General features: G+C 64.3%; 3 protein-coding genes across 3 annotated transcripts; 2 read left to right on the top strand and 1 right to left on the bottom strand.

The window, feature by feature from the left end:
* Positions 1–938: 938 nt before the first annotated feature.
* On the top strand, positions 939–4770 carry PIM2 (Pim-2 proto-oncogene, serine/threonine kinase). Its single transcript, XM_043501694.1, is given in 9 exon segments — positions 939–1106; positions 1714–1819; positions 1822–1841; positions 2351–2401; positions 2959–3151; positions 3154–3330; positions 3483–3602; positions 3605–3649; positions 4034–4770. Coding segments are annotated over 9 exon segments (1038 nt in total). The 5' UTR covers positions 939–950; the 3' UTR covers positions 4204–4770.
* A 2379-nt stretch (positions 4771–7149) lies between these two features.
* On the top strand, positions 7150–11625 carry SLC35A2 (solute carrier family 35 member A2). The gene is given in 8 exon segments (XM_038381683.2): positions 7150–7592; positions 8531–8647; positions 8650–8709; positions 9075–9226; positions 9393–9498; positions 9501–9941; positions 9944–9970; positions 9973–11625. Coding segments are annotated over 8 exon segments (1173 nt in total). The 5' UTR covers positions 7150–7567; the 3' UTR covers positions 10218–11625.
* Positions 11626–14079: 2454 nt separating this feature from the next.
* Positions 14080–16241, bottom strand: PQBP1 (polyglutamine binding protein 1). Its single transcript, XM_038381685.2, is given in 8 exon segments — positions 14080–14194; positions 14196–14289; positions 14539–14592; positions 14868–14966; positions 15224–15333; positions 15466–15577; positions 15947–16028; positions 16145–16241. Coding segments are annotated over 7 exon segments (603 nt in total). The 5' UTR covers positions 16014–16028; positions 16145–16241; the 3' UTR covers positions 14080–14127.
* Positions 16242–16494: the final 253 nt, after the last annotated feature.

Here is a 16494-nt window from a genome sequence, read left to right as displayed (position 1 = left end):
CCGGCAGGGCTGGGCTAGCAGGGGGCTGTGGGTTGGGAGTGAGGGGCAGCGGCTGAGCGGGGGGCTGGGTCTGGAGTGGGGGCACCAAAGGGCAGGGGGCTGCGGGTCGGGAGTGGGGGGCGCCGGGGAGCCCAGGGCTGGGCCGGCAGGGGGCTGCGGGTCGGGAGTGGGGGGTGCCGGCAGGGGCGGCTAGCAGGGGGCTGTGGGTTGGAGTGAGGGGCAGCGGCTGAGCGGGGGGGCGTGGGTCTGGAGTGGGGGGCACCAGAAGGGCTGGGGGCTGCGGGTCGGGAGTGGGGGGAGCCGGCAGGGCTGGGGGCTGCGGGTCGGGAGTGGGGGGTGCCGGCAGGGCTGGGCTAGCAGGGGGCTGTGGGTTGGGAGTGAGGGGCAGCGGCTGAGCGGGGGGCTGTGGGTCTGGAGTGGGGGCACCAGAAGGGCTGGGGCTGCAGGGGGAGTGGGGGGAGTCGGCAGGGCTGGGGCTGCGGGTCGGGAGTGGGGGGAGCCGGCAGGGCTGGGCTAGCAGGGGGCTGTGGGTTGGGAGTGAGGGGCAGCGGCTGAGCGGGGGGCTGTGGGTCTGGAGTGGGGGGCACCAGAAGGGCTGGGGGCTGCGGGTCGGGAGTGGGGGAGCCGGCACGGCTGGGGCTGCGGCGTGGGAGTGGGGCTGACATGTCCCCTGGGAGCCCGGACACCTGGTTCCCTCCTGGCTCGGGGCGGGGCTGGGAGCCCGGACGCCTGGGTTCTCTCCTTGCCCGAGCGGTTCCCGAGGCGCAGCCGGCCCCAAGCTGAGGGTGAGGAACGTGCGAGGCGCCGCGGCGGCTGGTTTGGCCCCGACCGATCTCCCAGAAACCGTGACGGCCCCGCTCCCTCCCCGGCCCCCCCTGCCCCGCGCCCCGATTCCTGGAAAATCACCTCGACGCCTCCGCGGCCGCTGCGACGGGCGGAGGGGCGGGGCCATGCAAATGAGGCCGGCGCTGGTTGGCTGGCGGCGCGATGGTAGTGAGGGAGCCGCGCGGCGTGGCGCGAGTCAGTCGGAGCTCAGGGGGGGCTGCAGGTCCGCGAGCGGGAGCGCGATGCTGCCCCATGCCACTGGGGGCGCTGCTGCCCCGGAGGTGAGACCCAGACCCAGACCCCCCCTGGGCCCCCTGCTCCTGCCCCCTTCTCTCCTGTCCCATGGCTCCCATCCCCCTCCTGCCCCACTGCCCCCACCCCACTATCTCCTCCTGCCCCACAGCTCCTTCCCCTGCCCCAGAGGTGACACCCTGCCCACTGCCCCTCCTGCCCCACGGGCCTCTCCCTGCCCCCCCACTGCCCCCTCCCCTCCCCTCCCCTTCTCCTGACTTGGCTCCTGTCCCACTCCCCGGAGGGGAGGCCTGGCCCCTGCCCCCCTCACCACTGTCCCTTCTCCAGCCCCACTGCCCCCTTCCCTCCCCTCACATTCCCCATTTCTCTCCCTTCACTTTCACACCTGTTTGTCTCTGTCTCCGTCTCCCACAGCTTCCCCCCGGGGGTCCTGGGGGGCTCCTCTCCCCGTATCATTCCCCAGGTCTCTCTGGGGCCCCTTCTGCCCCAAGCCCACCACACATGCCTGGCTCCCCCTCTGCAGAACTGCCCTGCCCTTGTCTCCCACTTCATTCCTTGGGCTGGGGCCGGGGACACCGGGCTCTGGGAGGGGACTGGGGGCTAGGAGCCAGGACACCTGGCTCTCTTTTCCACCAGAGTAACATTCTGCCCTCCCCAGGGAAGGACAAAGACACCTTTGATGCTGTGTATCAGCTTGGGGGGCTGCTGGGGAAGGGCGGCTTCGGGACCGTCTATGCTGGTCACGGCTGGCTGATGGACTGCAGGTGAGAAAAGTGGCTGGCCCCAGGGGGGCGGGGAATGGGGCAGGGTCTGTCCCCTCCGGGGGCTCCGGCCCCTGGGCGGGACTGGCTGGCTCGGGGAATGGGCAGGGGCCTGTCCCCTCTGGGGGGCTCCAGCCCCTGGGCGGGACTGGCTGGCTCGGGAATGGGGCAGGGGCCTGTCCCCTGGGGGGCTCCAGCCCCTGGGCGGGACTGGCTGGCTCGGGAATGGGGCAGGGGCCTGTCCCCTCTGGGGGCTCCGGCCCCTGGGCGGGACTGGCTGGCTCGGGGAATGGGGCAGGGGCCTGTCCCCTCTGGGGGCTCCGGCCCCTGGGCGGGACTGGCTGGCTCGGGGAATGGGGCAGGGGCCTGTCCCCTCTGGGGGCTCCGGCCCCTGGGCGGGACTGGCTGGCTCGGGGAATGGGGCAGGGGCCTGTCCCCTCTGGGGGCTCCGGCCCCTGGGCGGGACTGGCTGGCTCGGGAAGGGGGGGCCTGATCTCTGCCTCTCTCTTCAGGTCGCCATCAAACACGTTGGGAAGAACAAAGTGACCCACTGGTCCAAGCTGGTACGTTTCGTGGGGAGGGGACCTGAGGCAATGATTGGATGTGGGGGGGTCAATTTAGTTTAGGAGCTAATTCTTAGACTCCGCTCATTAGCTCAGGATGCTCTTGCTGGTTAATTGCTTCCCCTTTGGAAAGCTCCACCTGATGACTCACAATGAGTCTGTGTCCTGACTGTGGGCCTGGGGGGGTTAACGAGGGGACAAGCTCAGCAAATTCCCATTGGGGTCCTCAAAACAGCACTTAGATCCTTGGACAAGGGTTTATGCAAATTAAACCCAGAATCCTCATTTCCGATTGGGTCCAAATAAAGGGGGTGGGTCTATGGGCTGAAGGTGCTTTATTATAGAAATCGCTGCAACCTCTGCTGCCCTCTGCAGCACAGCACCCCCCAGCGCCTGGCCGTGACTGCTAGGACGCCTGGGTTCTCTCCCTGGCCCCAGGAGGGGAATGGGATCTAGCGGTTAGGAAGGGGGAGTCTGGGAGCTGGGACACCTGGGTTCTCTCCTTGGCTCTGCAGCATAAGGCCCCCTCAGTCTCCCCCCTTTCTCTCTCCCCACAGCCCAACGGCCTCCGGGTGCCCCAGGAGGTGATGCTGATGAAGCGGGTGTGTGCCAGGGGCGGGCATCGGGGCGTCATCCGCCTGCTGGACTGGTACGAGACCCCCGAGGGGTTCCTCTTGGTGCTGGAGCGGCCCGAGCCCTGCCAGGATCTCTTTGACTACGTGACGGAGCGGGGGCCCCTGGCCGAGGGCAGAGCCGGCGCTTCTTCCACCAGGTGCTGGAGGCCGTGGGTCACTGCCACGCCCGAGGGGTGGCGCATCGGGACATCAAGGACGAGAACATCCTGGTGGAGCTGCACACCGGCCGCCTCCAGCTCATCGACTTCGGCTCCGGCGCCCTCCTGAGGGACTCGGTCTGCACAGAGTTCGACGGTGAGTGGCCTGGACGCCTGGGTTCTCTCCCTGGCTGTGGGAGGGGAGTGGGGGCTGGTGGGTTAGAGCTGGGGGGGGTGCTGGAAGCCAGGACGCCTGGTTCTCTCCCCACCTCTGAGAGGCAGCCCTGCTAACCTCTGTGCCCCCTCCAGGCACCCGTGTGTACAGCCCCCCGGAGTGGGTCAGTCTGCAGCAGTACCACGTGTTGCCGGCCACCGTCTGGTCCCTGGGCATCCTGCTCTATGACATGGCCTGCGGTGACGTCCCCTTCCAGCGGACGAGGAGATCCTGGCCGCGCAGCTCCACTTCCCGAGCCCCTGTCTGACGTGAGCGCCCCCCGCCGGGGCCCTGTGCCCCCTACACCCAGCGCTGCCCCCCGCCGGGGCCCTGTGCCCCCTACGCCCCCCCCGGGCCCCGCACCCCCCTACGCCCAGCGCGGCCCTCCGCTGGGGCCCTGCACCCCCCTATAGCCAGTGCTGCCCCCACTGGGGCCCTTGGGCCCTGTGCCCCCTACACCCAGCGCTGCCCCCTGCTGGCCCTCTGGGGCACTGCGTCCCAACACATTCGTCTCCTTTCATTCTTTCACACTCATCCCCCTGTCCAAAATGATTAGTTGGATGGTGGTACACCATTGGTGGGAGGGGAGCCAGGACTCCTGGGTTCTCTCTAACCTCCTTTTTCATTTCCCCCCCCCGCCCTCCAGGCTGCCAGGATGTGATCCGATGGTGCCTGTCCCCGGAGCCTGCAGACCGACCCACACTGAAGCAGCTTCTCCTGCACCCCTGGCTGCAGCCAGATCCCCAGCTCCAACTGGAGGAGGAGCCACAGAACCCAGCACCCCCTAGGGGCACCGCTGGCAACAGCAGCTGCTGAAAGACTTGGATTTACCCTGCATCTCCCTGCCGGGATGGGGACCACCCCATGGGGATCACTTCAGCCTAAGGCAGCTAGGCCTGTGGCCAGCTGAGATCAGAGTTGACCTGGTTTTACAGGTGTCTAGACCTGGGGATAGAACCCAGGAGTCCTGGCTCCCAGCCGCCCCCAACCACTAAACCCAACTCCCCTCCCAGAACTGGGGTCCTGTCTCCCAGTCCCTCCCTGCCTCCCTCCAGTTCTTCCCCTTCCCCTGCTAGAGGTTTGGATTCTGGTCCCTCTCGAGGATCAGCCATGTCTCTGTATGTGTAAATACTTGTGTATTGCCAGCCTCAGTACCAGCCCATGAGGTGGGGATGAGGTTTGGGGGGCTCTAGCCCCCTATTTCCAGCCTGTCGTACGCGCCCCAAGGTGTGGCTTACTGGGCTGAGACTGAGGTACCTTATCTAAGCTGCTTAACAGGCCCCGATGCAGGGGACCCCGATGCCAGCGTGAGATTAAGACTAATTCTGTACAGGATTGAGAGGAAAAAGCTATTTAAATAAAAGAGGTTTTATCTTTATCCAGGGAATCCTTGTAGAGTCAGTGAGTCCTCTCAGTAGGGGGAGGTGGGAACCCAGGAGCCCTGCCCCAGCTCTCACTCACCGGACTCCAGTCCCCTCTCAGAGCCGGGGAGAGAACCCAGGTGTCCTGGCTCCCAGCCCCTCACCCACACTCAAGGTGTAGCTCCAGCCAGCGCTCCCGGATCCAGCAGTGACGCACACACTCGAACCAGCTGCCCCCTACGCCAGCCCTGCCCTCCCCTGCGCGCCCCAACACCTGTCCGTGTTTCAGACCCGCTCCCGCTGGGCGCAAAGCTCGGGCGGCGGGGAATGGCGGGGGGCCTGTCCCCTCTAGGGTGCCGGCTCCCACCCGGCCCCAGCGCTGGGCCTGGCTGGCCGGGGGGGAGGGGACAGGGGCCGGTGCCCTGTAGCTGACGTGGCCGGTCTCGGCCCCCTGCGGTGCCCAGAGGCAATTGCCCTGTCCACGGGCTCCCCTGAAATGCATCGTGGCCCCCCGTGGCCCCCCAGCCGTGTGGTGGAGAAACCGAACCAAGGAGCTGGGGGCTGGAGGGGAGCCCGGGGGCCAGGTCGCTGCCCCAGGCGTGTGTGCTCTGGGGCTGGAACCCAGGAGTCCGGGCTCCCTCCCGGCGCCGGGAGAGAAGCCAGGAGTCCGGGCTCCCAGCCCCTCTGGTCTAACCGCCACCCCTCCTCTCTAGGGTCCGCCCGCTGGGGTGCCGCTCTAGCCCGCCTCTCGCGCTGGGGCCGGAAGCGGAAGTGGCGGGATCGGGGGCTGCCGGGCAGTTGCCACCAGCCCCCTTGCACTCTATGGTCCCCGAGTTCCGCTCTAGCCGGCCCCTCTGCTCTCTATGCTCCGCCCGCTCGCGCTCCGCTCTAGCCCGCCTCTCGCGCTGCGGCCGGAAGCGGAAGTGGCGGGATCGGGGGGCTGCCGGGCAGTTGCCACCAGCCCCCTTGCACTCTATGGTCCCCGAGTTCCGCTCTAGCCGGCCCTCTGCTCTCTATGCTCCGCCCGCTCGCGCTCCGCTCTAGCCCGCCTCTCGCTGCGGGCCGGAAGCGGAAGTGGCGGGATCGGGGGGCTGCCGGGCAGTTGCCACCAGCCCCCTTGCACTCTATGGTCCCCGAGTTCCGCTCTAGCCGGCCCCTCTGCTCTCTATGCTCCGCCCGCTCGCGCTCCGCTCTAGCCCGCCTCTCGCGCTGCGGCCGGAAGCGGAAGTGGCGGGATCGGGGGGCTGCCGGGCAGTTGCCACCAGCCCCCTTGCACTCTATGGTCCCCGAGTTCCGCTCTAGCCGGCCCCTCTGCTCTCTATGCTCCGCCCGCTCGCGCTCCGCTCTAGCCCGCCTCTCGCGCTGGGGCCGGAAGCGGAAGTGGAGATGCGGAAGTGGCGGTGGGGCGGGGTCCGGGGGTTGCCGGGCAGTTGCCACCATGGCAGCGCCGGGGGGGCTGGAGGCGGCGGGGACCAGGCGGCAGCGGGGGGTGAGACCCTGGGCCGGGGGGCTGGCGGGGGCAGGGACTCCAGGGGGGAGCTGATGCCGATGGGGGCTCAGGACTGGGAGGGACGTGGACATGGGAAGCCGGGGGGGGCAGCGGGCAGCGCAGAGGGGTTGGGTCACTCGTGGTGATGGGGGCAGACACCGGTGTGGGTGGGGGAGGGGTAGATACCGGGGGGTCCCTGGCGTTGCGGGGTGGCGGAATTTGTGGGGAGCAGGGGGTTGATGGGGAGCAGATGAGTGGGGAAGGAGAGAGACTGCAGGGAGGGGGGCACACTGAGGAACGGGGGGAGCAGGGGAGGGGTGGACGCAGGGGAAGGCGGTGGGGGGGAGCCCTGGGAGGGGCAGACACTACAAAAGGGGGTGGTTTAGACACCGGGACAGCATGGGAGCAGTGGGGTCTGGGAGTAGGGCAGGATGGAGTAGGGAAGGCCAGAGAATTGCTGCTGCTGAAGGGGGAGCGTGTGGGGTTGGACGTACACAAAGGGGGGGTGTCTGGTGTACAAGGGGAGCTCTGGCCCCCATGATGAGCGGGGCAGGTTGTACAAAGGGAGACTCCCTGCAGAGAAAGACGGGGTGGGGAGTGGGATTTCCTGCTCTTTTCCCCACTCAGAGGCGGGATCCCAGGACCTTGAGAAGGAGCAGCAGAGTCAGGTGTACTCTGGTAGGATAGAAAACTTTTACAAAGCTGTTGGGGGCGCTGTGCTGTGGGGCGAGGAGCTCAGCAGGGCCTCTCTCCCATGGCAGGTAGCGCTGGCCCCAGGGCTGATCTGCGATTCTGTTGGATGACAGATCCCCCGTTTGTATCCTTTCCTCAATTGTTGTGCACCGTTATGTGTAGCTGTTCCTCAGCTGCTCCTCCCAGAGGCAGCTGCGTCTCTGTGCCATGTGAGCCATTCCCAGCATAGCTGGCCAGATTTCCCTTACGGTAGTCCTGGGCCAGCCTGACCGTTCCTTGGATTGGAATGCAGTCAAGGGACGGAAATTCCCCACCTATTTCTCATGTTTCCTGGTTTGACTCTGGACAGGTGTGTGTTTGCTTAGCCAGGTGCAGCAGGAAGCCAGTCACTTAGCTGCATCTGGTTCCCTTCAGCTGATGCCAAAATCCCCCCCGGGCACCTGAAGTGCTGCCCATCTGGGAGTTGGTCTTTTATCCAGGGCTCATGAGTTGAAATTAGCTGCAATTGATCATGCCGGGAAGCAACATTTAGATCGGATTGGGGGCCCACCTACCCGGTCTCCTGCCTCCAGAGATATCCTTGTCTCTCAGCTCCCAAGAGCTACTTGGTCCCTTCCCCAATGGGCGAAAATCTTTGATGGTTGTTGAAAGTTTCTATTATGGTAGGGTCTACAATCAAACTTCCACTGCGCTAGGCGTTGATTATTTCAATTATGGTTGGGTTGCCGTGCAGATTTCCGTGGTGTTAGGGGCTGTACAGACACAGGGTAGAAAGCCCCGTCGCAGAGTTGAGGTTTTTCGTTTCATTATAATGTCTCTGGCGGCTGAGCAGGGAGCTTATTGGCTGTAAACAGGAGGAGAAAGACCTGCGCGCATCAGGATGCCTGAGCTGGGGAAAAAGGCCCTAGGTGTCTCCAGCCGAGATCGGAACATATGACGATGAGGGCCTCCTCCAGACTCCTGTGTTCTATTCTGGGCAGCCTGCGTCCGAGGGGAAAAAAGTGGAGCAGAAAGGCTAATCGGGAGAGCAGTGAGCCAATCTCGCCATGGGCCTAATTGGCCTAGCTGAGCTGAAAACGCAGGCTGACAGGGGTGGGGTTGAAGCATCAGGGGGAAGAGCTACTGACGCTAAGCGACAACCCTGGCACGAGAAGAAATGGGGACAAACTGGCCAGGCAGTGATTGAGGCTGAAAATAAGTTTTGAACCACCTAAGGGAGAGGGTGAGCCATCCCTGTGCAGTGTTATGAGCAACTGTTCCCCAGCTGCCATGTCCCAGAGGTGGCTGCATCTCAGCACTGCGCGCCATCCCCATGCACGTTGTGTGTGGCTGTTTCCCAGCTGTCCCCCCAGAGGTAGCTGCATCTCAGCGCCGCAAGCCCCTGAATGCATCCCACGTATGGTGAGGCCAGAAGGGGGAAGTCTGCCTTCTCCATGTGCAATGGGTCAGTGTGAAAGGGGGTGTGTGTGGGATTTTGGCATTGGGGTATTGGCTGGGTGCAGCGTTGCAGGAAGGGTGTGTGAAAGGCCATGGGGGGTCTGATGGGGAGAGGGGGATGCCAGGCTCTCTGCTCTGGGTCTGATGCGTCCCCGTCCCGCAGGGAACCATCGGTTGAAGTACATCAGCCTGGCAGTGCTGGTGGTCCAGAATGCCTCACTCATCCTGAGCATCCGCTACGTGCGAACCCTGCCCGGGGAGCGCTTCTTCGCCACCACGCGCCGTGGTCATGGCTCCTCAAGGGAGCCACCTGCCTGCTGCTCATCTTCCTCCAGAAACGAGGTAGTGGGGCTGGGCTGTGGGGAGTGGGCAGGGGGCTGGGTACGGGTGCTCTCCCATGGCAGGCCGGCCGGGCACTGGGGGATGCTGTAGGCAGGGGGCTGGGTAGGGGGTGTTCTCACCTGGCAGTCCGGGCCGGGCTGTGGGGAGTGGGCGGAGGGTTGGGTATGGTTTGCTCTCCCATGGCAGTCTGGGCGCTGTAGGACAGGGGCTGGGTAGGGGTGCTCTCTCCTGGCAGGCTGGGCCAGGCTGTGGGGAGTGGGCAGGAGGCTGGGCAGGGGGCGCTCTCCGCAGCAGTCTGGGGGCAGGGGCGCCGTGCTGCGCCAGGCAGACCGGTGAGCCGTCCCTGGCGCGCTCTCTGCCCGCAGGCAACATGAAGCAGTTCGCCCTGTCCCTGTACGATGCCGTGGTGCTGCAGTACATGGATACGCTGAAGCTGGCGGTGCCCTCGCTGATCTACACGCTGCAGAACAACCTCCAGTACGTTGCCATCTCCAACCTGCCGGCAGCCACCTTCCAGGTGGGACCCCAGCCCTGATGCCGGGCTTGATGGGCCCGTCGATGTGACCGGGGGATACCAGGTGGTGGGTTCTATGTGGGACTGGGGGAGGATCTGTGGGTTGGCAGTCAGGAGGGGATGCCAGCCTGGCCCCCCGGTTCTGACCTGCCTGCCTGCCGCCCTGCAGGTCACCTACCAGCTGAAGATCCTGACCACGGCCATCTTCTCGGTCCTGATGCTCCGCAAGAGCCTGTCGCGCCTGCAGTGGCTGTCGCTGCTCCTGCTCTTCGCCGGGTGGCCATCGTCCAGGTGGAGCAGGGCCAGGCGGGCGGGCAGAGGTCCCCAGGCACAGCCCGCCAGAGCTACGTGGTTGGGCTCGTCGCCGTGGTGGTCTCCTGCCTCTCCTCGGGCTTCGCCGGCGTCTACTTCGAGAAGATCTTGAAGGGCAGCTCAGCCTCCGTCTGGCTGCGCAATGTGCAGCTGGGCATCTTCGGGACCCTGCTCGGGCTGCTGGGCATGTGGTGGGCCGAGGGGGCAGCCGTGGCCGCACAAGGCTTCTTCCACGGCTACAGCCCACTGGTGTGGGGCGTGATCCTCAACCAGGCCTTTGGCGGCCTCCTGGTGGCCGTGGTGGTGAAGTATGCCGACAACATCCTCAAGGGCTTTGCCACCTCGCTCTCCATCGTGGCCTCCACCGTGGCCTCCATGCACCTCTTCGGCTTCCGCCTGCACCCCCCTTCGTCCTGGGGGCTGGGCTGGTGATCGGGCCGTCTACATGTACAGTCTGCCCAAGGCCAGGCCGCCCCTGGGCCCCCGTGAGGAGCCCACTGCCCCGCTGCCCCTTGGCAAGGAGCACAGCGAGCCGGGCTACCCCCCAAGTCAGTGCTGGTCAAGTGAGGTCTGCAAGGGGGGCGGGTTGGGGGGTCTCTCCTGTGCTCCTTCTCTGGGCTGTGAGCCCTCCATCTCCCTTGGCCCCCTCCATAGCCTCTCCCTGCCCCGCACCTGCCCTTGACCCCCCACATCTCTCTGCCCCTCCTTCTACCTTGGCTCCCCCCAAGTCTCTCTCACTTGACAGATCTTTGGTGGGAAGCATGTCCCCTTTTTCCACCCCCATCCAATCATTCCACTGCTGCTCCTCCATATAACCTTGTCTCCCCCAAGCCAGTCACTTTCCTAGCCCCGCCCCATATCTGTCCTCTACTCTGCTCCAGCTCAGACCCTGTTCCCCTCTTCTGGGTCAGGATGACTGACACCCCCCCTTCGGCCCAGGAGAGGCATTTAGGTGCACACTAGAGCGGGGAGAGACCGTGATTCTCCCCCCGCAAGCCGCAGAGAGTCGGCAAATGGATTGAGCCAGAGAATTATTTTTGTACGATCCCGAAGCAGCCCCGATGGACAGTGCATCAAGACGGGGGGCGGGAGGGAACCCCCAGGAATGGCTCGGCAGTACCAAGCTGGCACATGGAGGAAGGACTTGCCACCATTCCAAAGGGTGATGGTTCACCCGGACAGCGTGGGAGTGCTGCCCCCTGGATTCCCCACAGCATGCCCTTTTGCTGAGTACTCTCAAGCCCAGCCCCAAAACTTGTTAAATCATGGGGGAGGGACTGGGAGCCAGGACTCCTGGGTTCTTTCCCTGGATCTGGGAGGGGAGTGGGGTCTAGTGGTTAGAGCAGGGGGGGAAGGGGAGTCAGGACTTGCTGTCTGTAAATTTCAAGCCTAGTCCCTTCCCCAGCTCTGTGCCTCAGTTTCCCCCAGGTGTTCCAGGACCTGCCCTGGCTCCATGTTTTTGTAGCTCTTTGGGGCTCGGCTGGGTGGGAGCGAACGGCTGCGACCTGCCATTAATTACTAAACAATATTTCCCTGGTGGGAAACGGCGTCCCTGGGCAGACACATCCCAGTGGCAGTGGGAACAGAGGCCGCTGTTGGTACAACACAGTGGGGAGCAGCCCGTGTGAATCTGCATCACCCCCCCCGGGACTCCACTGCAAACCCCTTCCCACCAGCTGTGGAGCTAGCCCCAGTGACTCTATGGAGCGACGGCCGATGGACATGGGCTGGCCCATACCTGAGATGATGAGATACATTTTAAGTGTCACTCTACCCTATGCTGCTGTTGAGGGGTGGGGCTGGGAGCCAGGACTTCTGGTTTCAATTCTCAGCTCCATCCCTCCCTCCGCCTCAGTTTCCCTTCCTCCCCCAAAGCCAGGGGGAGTGCTGCTTTGCCAAGGGGCCAGCTGGCTGTGTTTTTCTGGGGGGTGCCCCACTCCCGCTAGGGCACTAACACTGAACATAGATTCCGGGTGACACATTTTGTATGGATGGGGGGGGTGGGGTTTTTTTAAACGCCTGTAACCCTGCCAGCCGCTATCCTGTCTGTACAGAGCCGCCGCGCGGAATAAATAGACTGTATTTATTTAGCTGCCGTGCTCGGTGATTGACATGGGGGGGGAGACGTGTATGTGGGTGGGGGGAGTCCTAGGAGGTGTGTTAGTGCAGACCTCTAACCCTACTAACAGCTGGAGAATGGGGCATGGGGTATGTCTCCTCTAGGGGGTGCCGGATCTCACCTAGCTGCAGGGGCAGTTCCGGGGGCAGGGAATGGGGCATGGGCCCCTCCAGGGGGTGCTGGCCAGGTGAGGGGGTCAGGGATGGAGCACAGGGCCTGTCCCCTCTAGGGGGTGCTGGCTCCCCTCTGCCCCAGGGCAGGGACTGGCTGAGTCAGCAAATGGGGTCCGGGGCCTGTCCCCTCTGGGGGACACTGGCTCTGCTCCTGCAGGAAGTTTGCCAGGTCTCAGCTCAGTCCTGCTACGGCAGCTTTCCCCAGGCAGGGAAATACCTGGCCGCCACAGCTGAGATTCCCCCCCGCACTTCTCCTCCCAGGGCTGGGTGCCAAGTGTGGGGTGGGGGTGACCACAACACTGCCCCCCAGCCAGTCAACCACCCCCCATCCCCTCCCCAGCACAGAGCCATGTTCAGTAGTGGTATTATCTCCCTCCGGGGCCTCCACAGAGATTGGGAAGTCTCCATGGGTCTGGGCCCTGCCTGGACTTTCACAGTGATCAGAGCCCCCCCCCCCCACCACCATTGGGGCAGGGGCTGCACCGATGCCTCCCCCTCTCCCTGGCTGAGATCTCAGCCCCTCATTGGGCCAGGCGCTGCCCAGCCCCAGAGGGAGAGACATTCCCTACTGCCAACAGCTTCCAGTTGTAATAGTCAAAGGTCATGGTGGCAACAGTGGGGAAACTGAGGCACAGAACAGCCTTTCCCAGCAGCACCCAGAAATGGGCCAGGAGGCCGGAGCCCCAGGGCAGGGACTGGCTGGCTATGTGGGGGGGGTATAGGAAATGGACATGGGGGCCTGCCCCTCTAGGGAGGGCCATCTTCCATCCGGCCCCAGGGGGAGGGGGGAAATGGGGCACAGAGCCCCACCATCTCTCTTATACTCTTGGCTACTAGCAATGAAAGTGGGGTGCTGGGGGGTAGTTTCTTAATAGCCCTGAGTCCCTACTCTGGGGGAGGGGCAGTCATAGGGTGTGGGGGGCTGGGGAATTCCAGGCGCTGCATCAACTACTGGGTTGTGGGATGGGGTGGGGGAGGCTGGGAGCCAGGACTCCTGGGTTCTTTCCCCAGCTCTGGGAGGGCAGTGGAGTCTAGTTAGAGTGGTGTGGGAGGGCTGGGAGCCAGGTGTAGGGGTCTACCCTCTCTCTCTCTCCAGCTCCCCCAGTCCAACCTTCCTTTTTCTCTCTTGCAGGCTGGCGTGTAAGGAGAAGGGATCCTGAGTGAGGACTGACTGGGGGCGTGATGGTCACCTCGTCTCCGAACATCCAGCCCCGTCTTCGGTGAGGGGGCCCCTCTGCCCTGCCCCAGAGGTGGCTGCATCTCAATACCGGGTGAGGCAGCCTGGGATCCTGCCATCGTCTTTCAGAAAGAAGTAGGAGATGCAGTGGAAGGGTGGGGTTGGGCGCCAGGACTCCTGGGTTCTCTCCCTGGCTCTGGGAGGGGAGTGTGGTCTGGTGGGTTAGAGCTGGGAGTTCCACCTTACTGCCATTTCCTGCTTCACTCTGCCTCAGTTTACCCTTGCGTAAAAGGCAGGCAGCCATTCCTAGGTTCCAGATAGGGATGTGCCCCTCACAGCGGGGCCAATCCCCCTCACTCAAGCCCCCCAGTGCTTGGGGGGAGGGGCGCCCAGGCATGAGCCACTCAGTATTAATGTCCCCTGGGGCAGCCGTGTGGACCCCCCAGTTTTTATCACTCCCCTTGTGGCCTTTTTATTTATTATCCAACATGGATTTTGACACTAAGTCACAGGTCCTGTCATCTGTGGGGCTGAAGGACTCCTGGGTTCTCTCCCCAGCTGTGGAGGAGAATGGAGATCTGGTGGTTAGAGTAGGGGGGCTAGGAGCCAGGACTCCCGGGTTCTCTCCCAGCTCTGGCTCGAGGACCCAGGGAAATGCATTCTGTGTGACCCTCACTAAAAATTCAGGGGGTGGGAGAGTTTCAGGTTGTGGAGGGGGAAATCAAGGCAGAGGAAAGGAGGGGTTCTAGTTCTGTTTGGGGGGGCTACCAGCCCCCAACCATGCTTCTCCCACCAATGTGCCTTAGAGCAGAAGGTCCCAGCCCCCCCGTGGCTTTGCCAATCTTTCCCTGCTGCTACACATACCACCCCATGCAGCAGGCTTGGAAAAATCCTCCCTCTGCCCCCCGGACAACTGGTTTCTCTGGCAGGGGCAACCCATCACCCCTGCTGGGGGGCAGAAGTTCTGCAGCTCGCTGGGCCCCTGCCCGGGGAGAAGAGAGCAGAAGTGGCAGGGAGTAAAGAACCAGCCCTGTCAGCCGGGAGAGCACCTCCTGCAGGCCGGGCACACACTGAGGTCGGTCCAGCTGCATCTCTCCAGGTTTATTACAAAGGGGGGCGGGGGTCAGTCCTGTTGCTTGGCGCGGGAGGCCTCAGCATTGGCCCGCAGCACGGCCCCGGGCTGGGGTACGGCGCTGCTGGAACAGGGGACCGGCCGCGGTAGTGTCGGCCCCCGTCTTCGCCTCGTTGCGCTTCGGCAGACCTGTCGACCACGTGCCCCTGCGGGGGGTGCGCAGGTCAGTGCAACAGCCTCTAGGTAGGCCCCTCCCACTGCAATAGACTCCTCCCCTTAGTAGTCCCCCTCTCAGCTCCTCCCCCACAGCCCAAAGCCCCTTCCTCAAATTCCTTCTCCTCTGTAACCCCATCCCCCAACCGCTACTCCCTCTCCAACACCCCCCCCCGAGCCACACAGTGGGACTACAGTCCTCCCGCCGTATCCCCCGGGGGAGAAGGGGCAGCAGGATCTCACCGTGGGCGTCCGAGTAGGCGCTGGGGTCCATGGGGTCTAGTTCCTCGTCCTTGCGGCTGCCTGGGGAGGGAAAGGCAGGGGGAGAGGGAGACCCTGCTAAGTTGAGTGCTCCCCCAAGTCCAGATACAACCCCCTCCCCCCTAGGAATTAATTCACCCCCTTCCCCTCCTCACTCATCCCTCTTCGCCCCCGACGTCTCTGCTCCCCACAGCCACCCCACCCTGGGCTCAGCCCCACCCTCTCCAGGATGTCGTGGCACTCCCATCCTTCATCCTCCTTTCTCCCTCTCCCCCCACGCTAGCAGGGATCCAGCTGCATCCCCCCCACACACGCACTTTTCTTGGGTTTGGGATATGGGGCCAGCTCCTCCCGGCGATGGTAACGCCGCTCCTTCACCTCCTCGCGCTCAGGCTTCTCGTAGGGCGCTCGGGCTTCTCATAGGGGCGCTCGGGCTTCTCATAGGGCGCTCGGGCTTCTCATAGGGGCTCGGCTTCTCATAGGGGCCTCGGCTTCTCATCACCTCTGGGGGAGACACACACACAGTTTTCTGACGGAACCCTGGCGTCCGGGCCCCTCCACCCTGCCCCAGTCTAAGCCCCTGGACCCTATGCCTTGCCCAGAGCTGGGATAGAAGCCCAGGAATTCTGAATCCCAGCCCCCTTCCCCCATAAACCCACTCCCCTCCCATTACCTAGGCTGTTTTTCAACTTCTTAGCTGCTTTGGTGATGATGGAGCTGGGGTCGTTGGGAGAGAGCCAGGAGACCAGGTCGTTCTCCATGTTCCAGTAATAGGGAAGACCGCTGGAGGGCAGTGGGAGACAGAGAGTAGATTCACCTGCCGTTATAGCATGCATGCTGAGATGCAGCCATCTCTGGGGCGGGACAGCTGGGAAACAGCCGCACATAACGCTGCCCAGGGACGATCAACCTTACCAGATGGGGTCGAACACTTTATACCAGTTGGGTGGCAAGTTCTCGATTCTGGTGGCTTCGTAATCCACGTGGTCGTCATCGTAATCCTCCGCGATGACCTCCTCCTCGGGCTCTAAGGACAGCGTGGGTCAGAGAACCCCCTGTGTGGATCCCTGCCCTACGGTGCCCCTTAGTGCCTGGCTCCCTGCCCCATTCCTCAGCGCCAGGCCCTTTCCCCCAGACCCGCTCCCTGCCCCACGGAGCCCCTTAGCGCCGGGCCCGCCCCAGCGCCTGGCCCCACGGCACCTTCCCCATGGTGGTGCCCGGCGCCACGGCACCCCCCCGCCCCATGGTGTCCCCCAGCCCCGCTCCCTGCCCCACGCAGCCCCTTAAGGCCGGGCCCGCCCCAGCGCCGGCCCCACAGCCCCCCCCGCCCCATGGTGGCCCCCAGCCCCGCTCCCGGCCCCACGGCGCCCCCAGCGCGCGGGTGTCTCGCACGCACCGGGCTCCACGTGCTTGAGGAGGCCTCTCTTGGCCAGGCGGGACTGAAGCGCCACCGGCAGCGGCATCTGGAGCGGCCCAACCTGGGGGGGGGGAAGCGTCAGTGGGGGGGAGCCGGGACGAGACCCGACCCGACCCGGCCCCTCCCCCACCCGCCTTCTCACAGCCCAGGGGGACCCTCCCCGCGCGGCTCCCCCACCAGACTCCGTCCGGCCCCTCCGCTCTCTAGGCTGCCCCCGACACTCCAGCCACACACGTGACACACTCGGGCCAATCAGCGGCCTCCCTTTCTCTCGCTCACCTGAGCACGCAGTTAACTTGCTCCCGCCCCCGCTGCCCATGTGACAGGCTCCGACCAATGGGAGGGAGAGCGGCGGTGTCGTCACGCTTCTCCTTTTCCGACTGGCCAATCGGAGGGATAGAGCGGAGGGTCCCGCCTCCGAAGATAACCAATCAGAGTGAAGATGTTATTATCACGTGATATCCGGGGGCCGATGAGAAGGAACATTGCACGTCACGTGATCGCAGAAGAGCCAATAGGGAGGCGGA

Source organism: Dermochelys coriacea, chromosome 23 (genome assembly GCF_009764565.3).
Source record: "Dermochelys coriacea isolate rDerCor1 chromosome 23, rDerCor1.pri.v4, whole genome shotgun sequence".
In the NCBI taxonomy this organism is placed as follows: Eukaryota; Metazoa; Chordata; order Testudines; family Dermochelyidae; genus Dermochelys; species Dermochelys coriacea.
The sequence above is the reverse complement of the archived record's forward strand: the minus strand, read 5'-3'. Positions and strand labels throughout refer to the sequence as shown.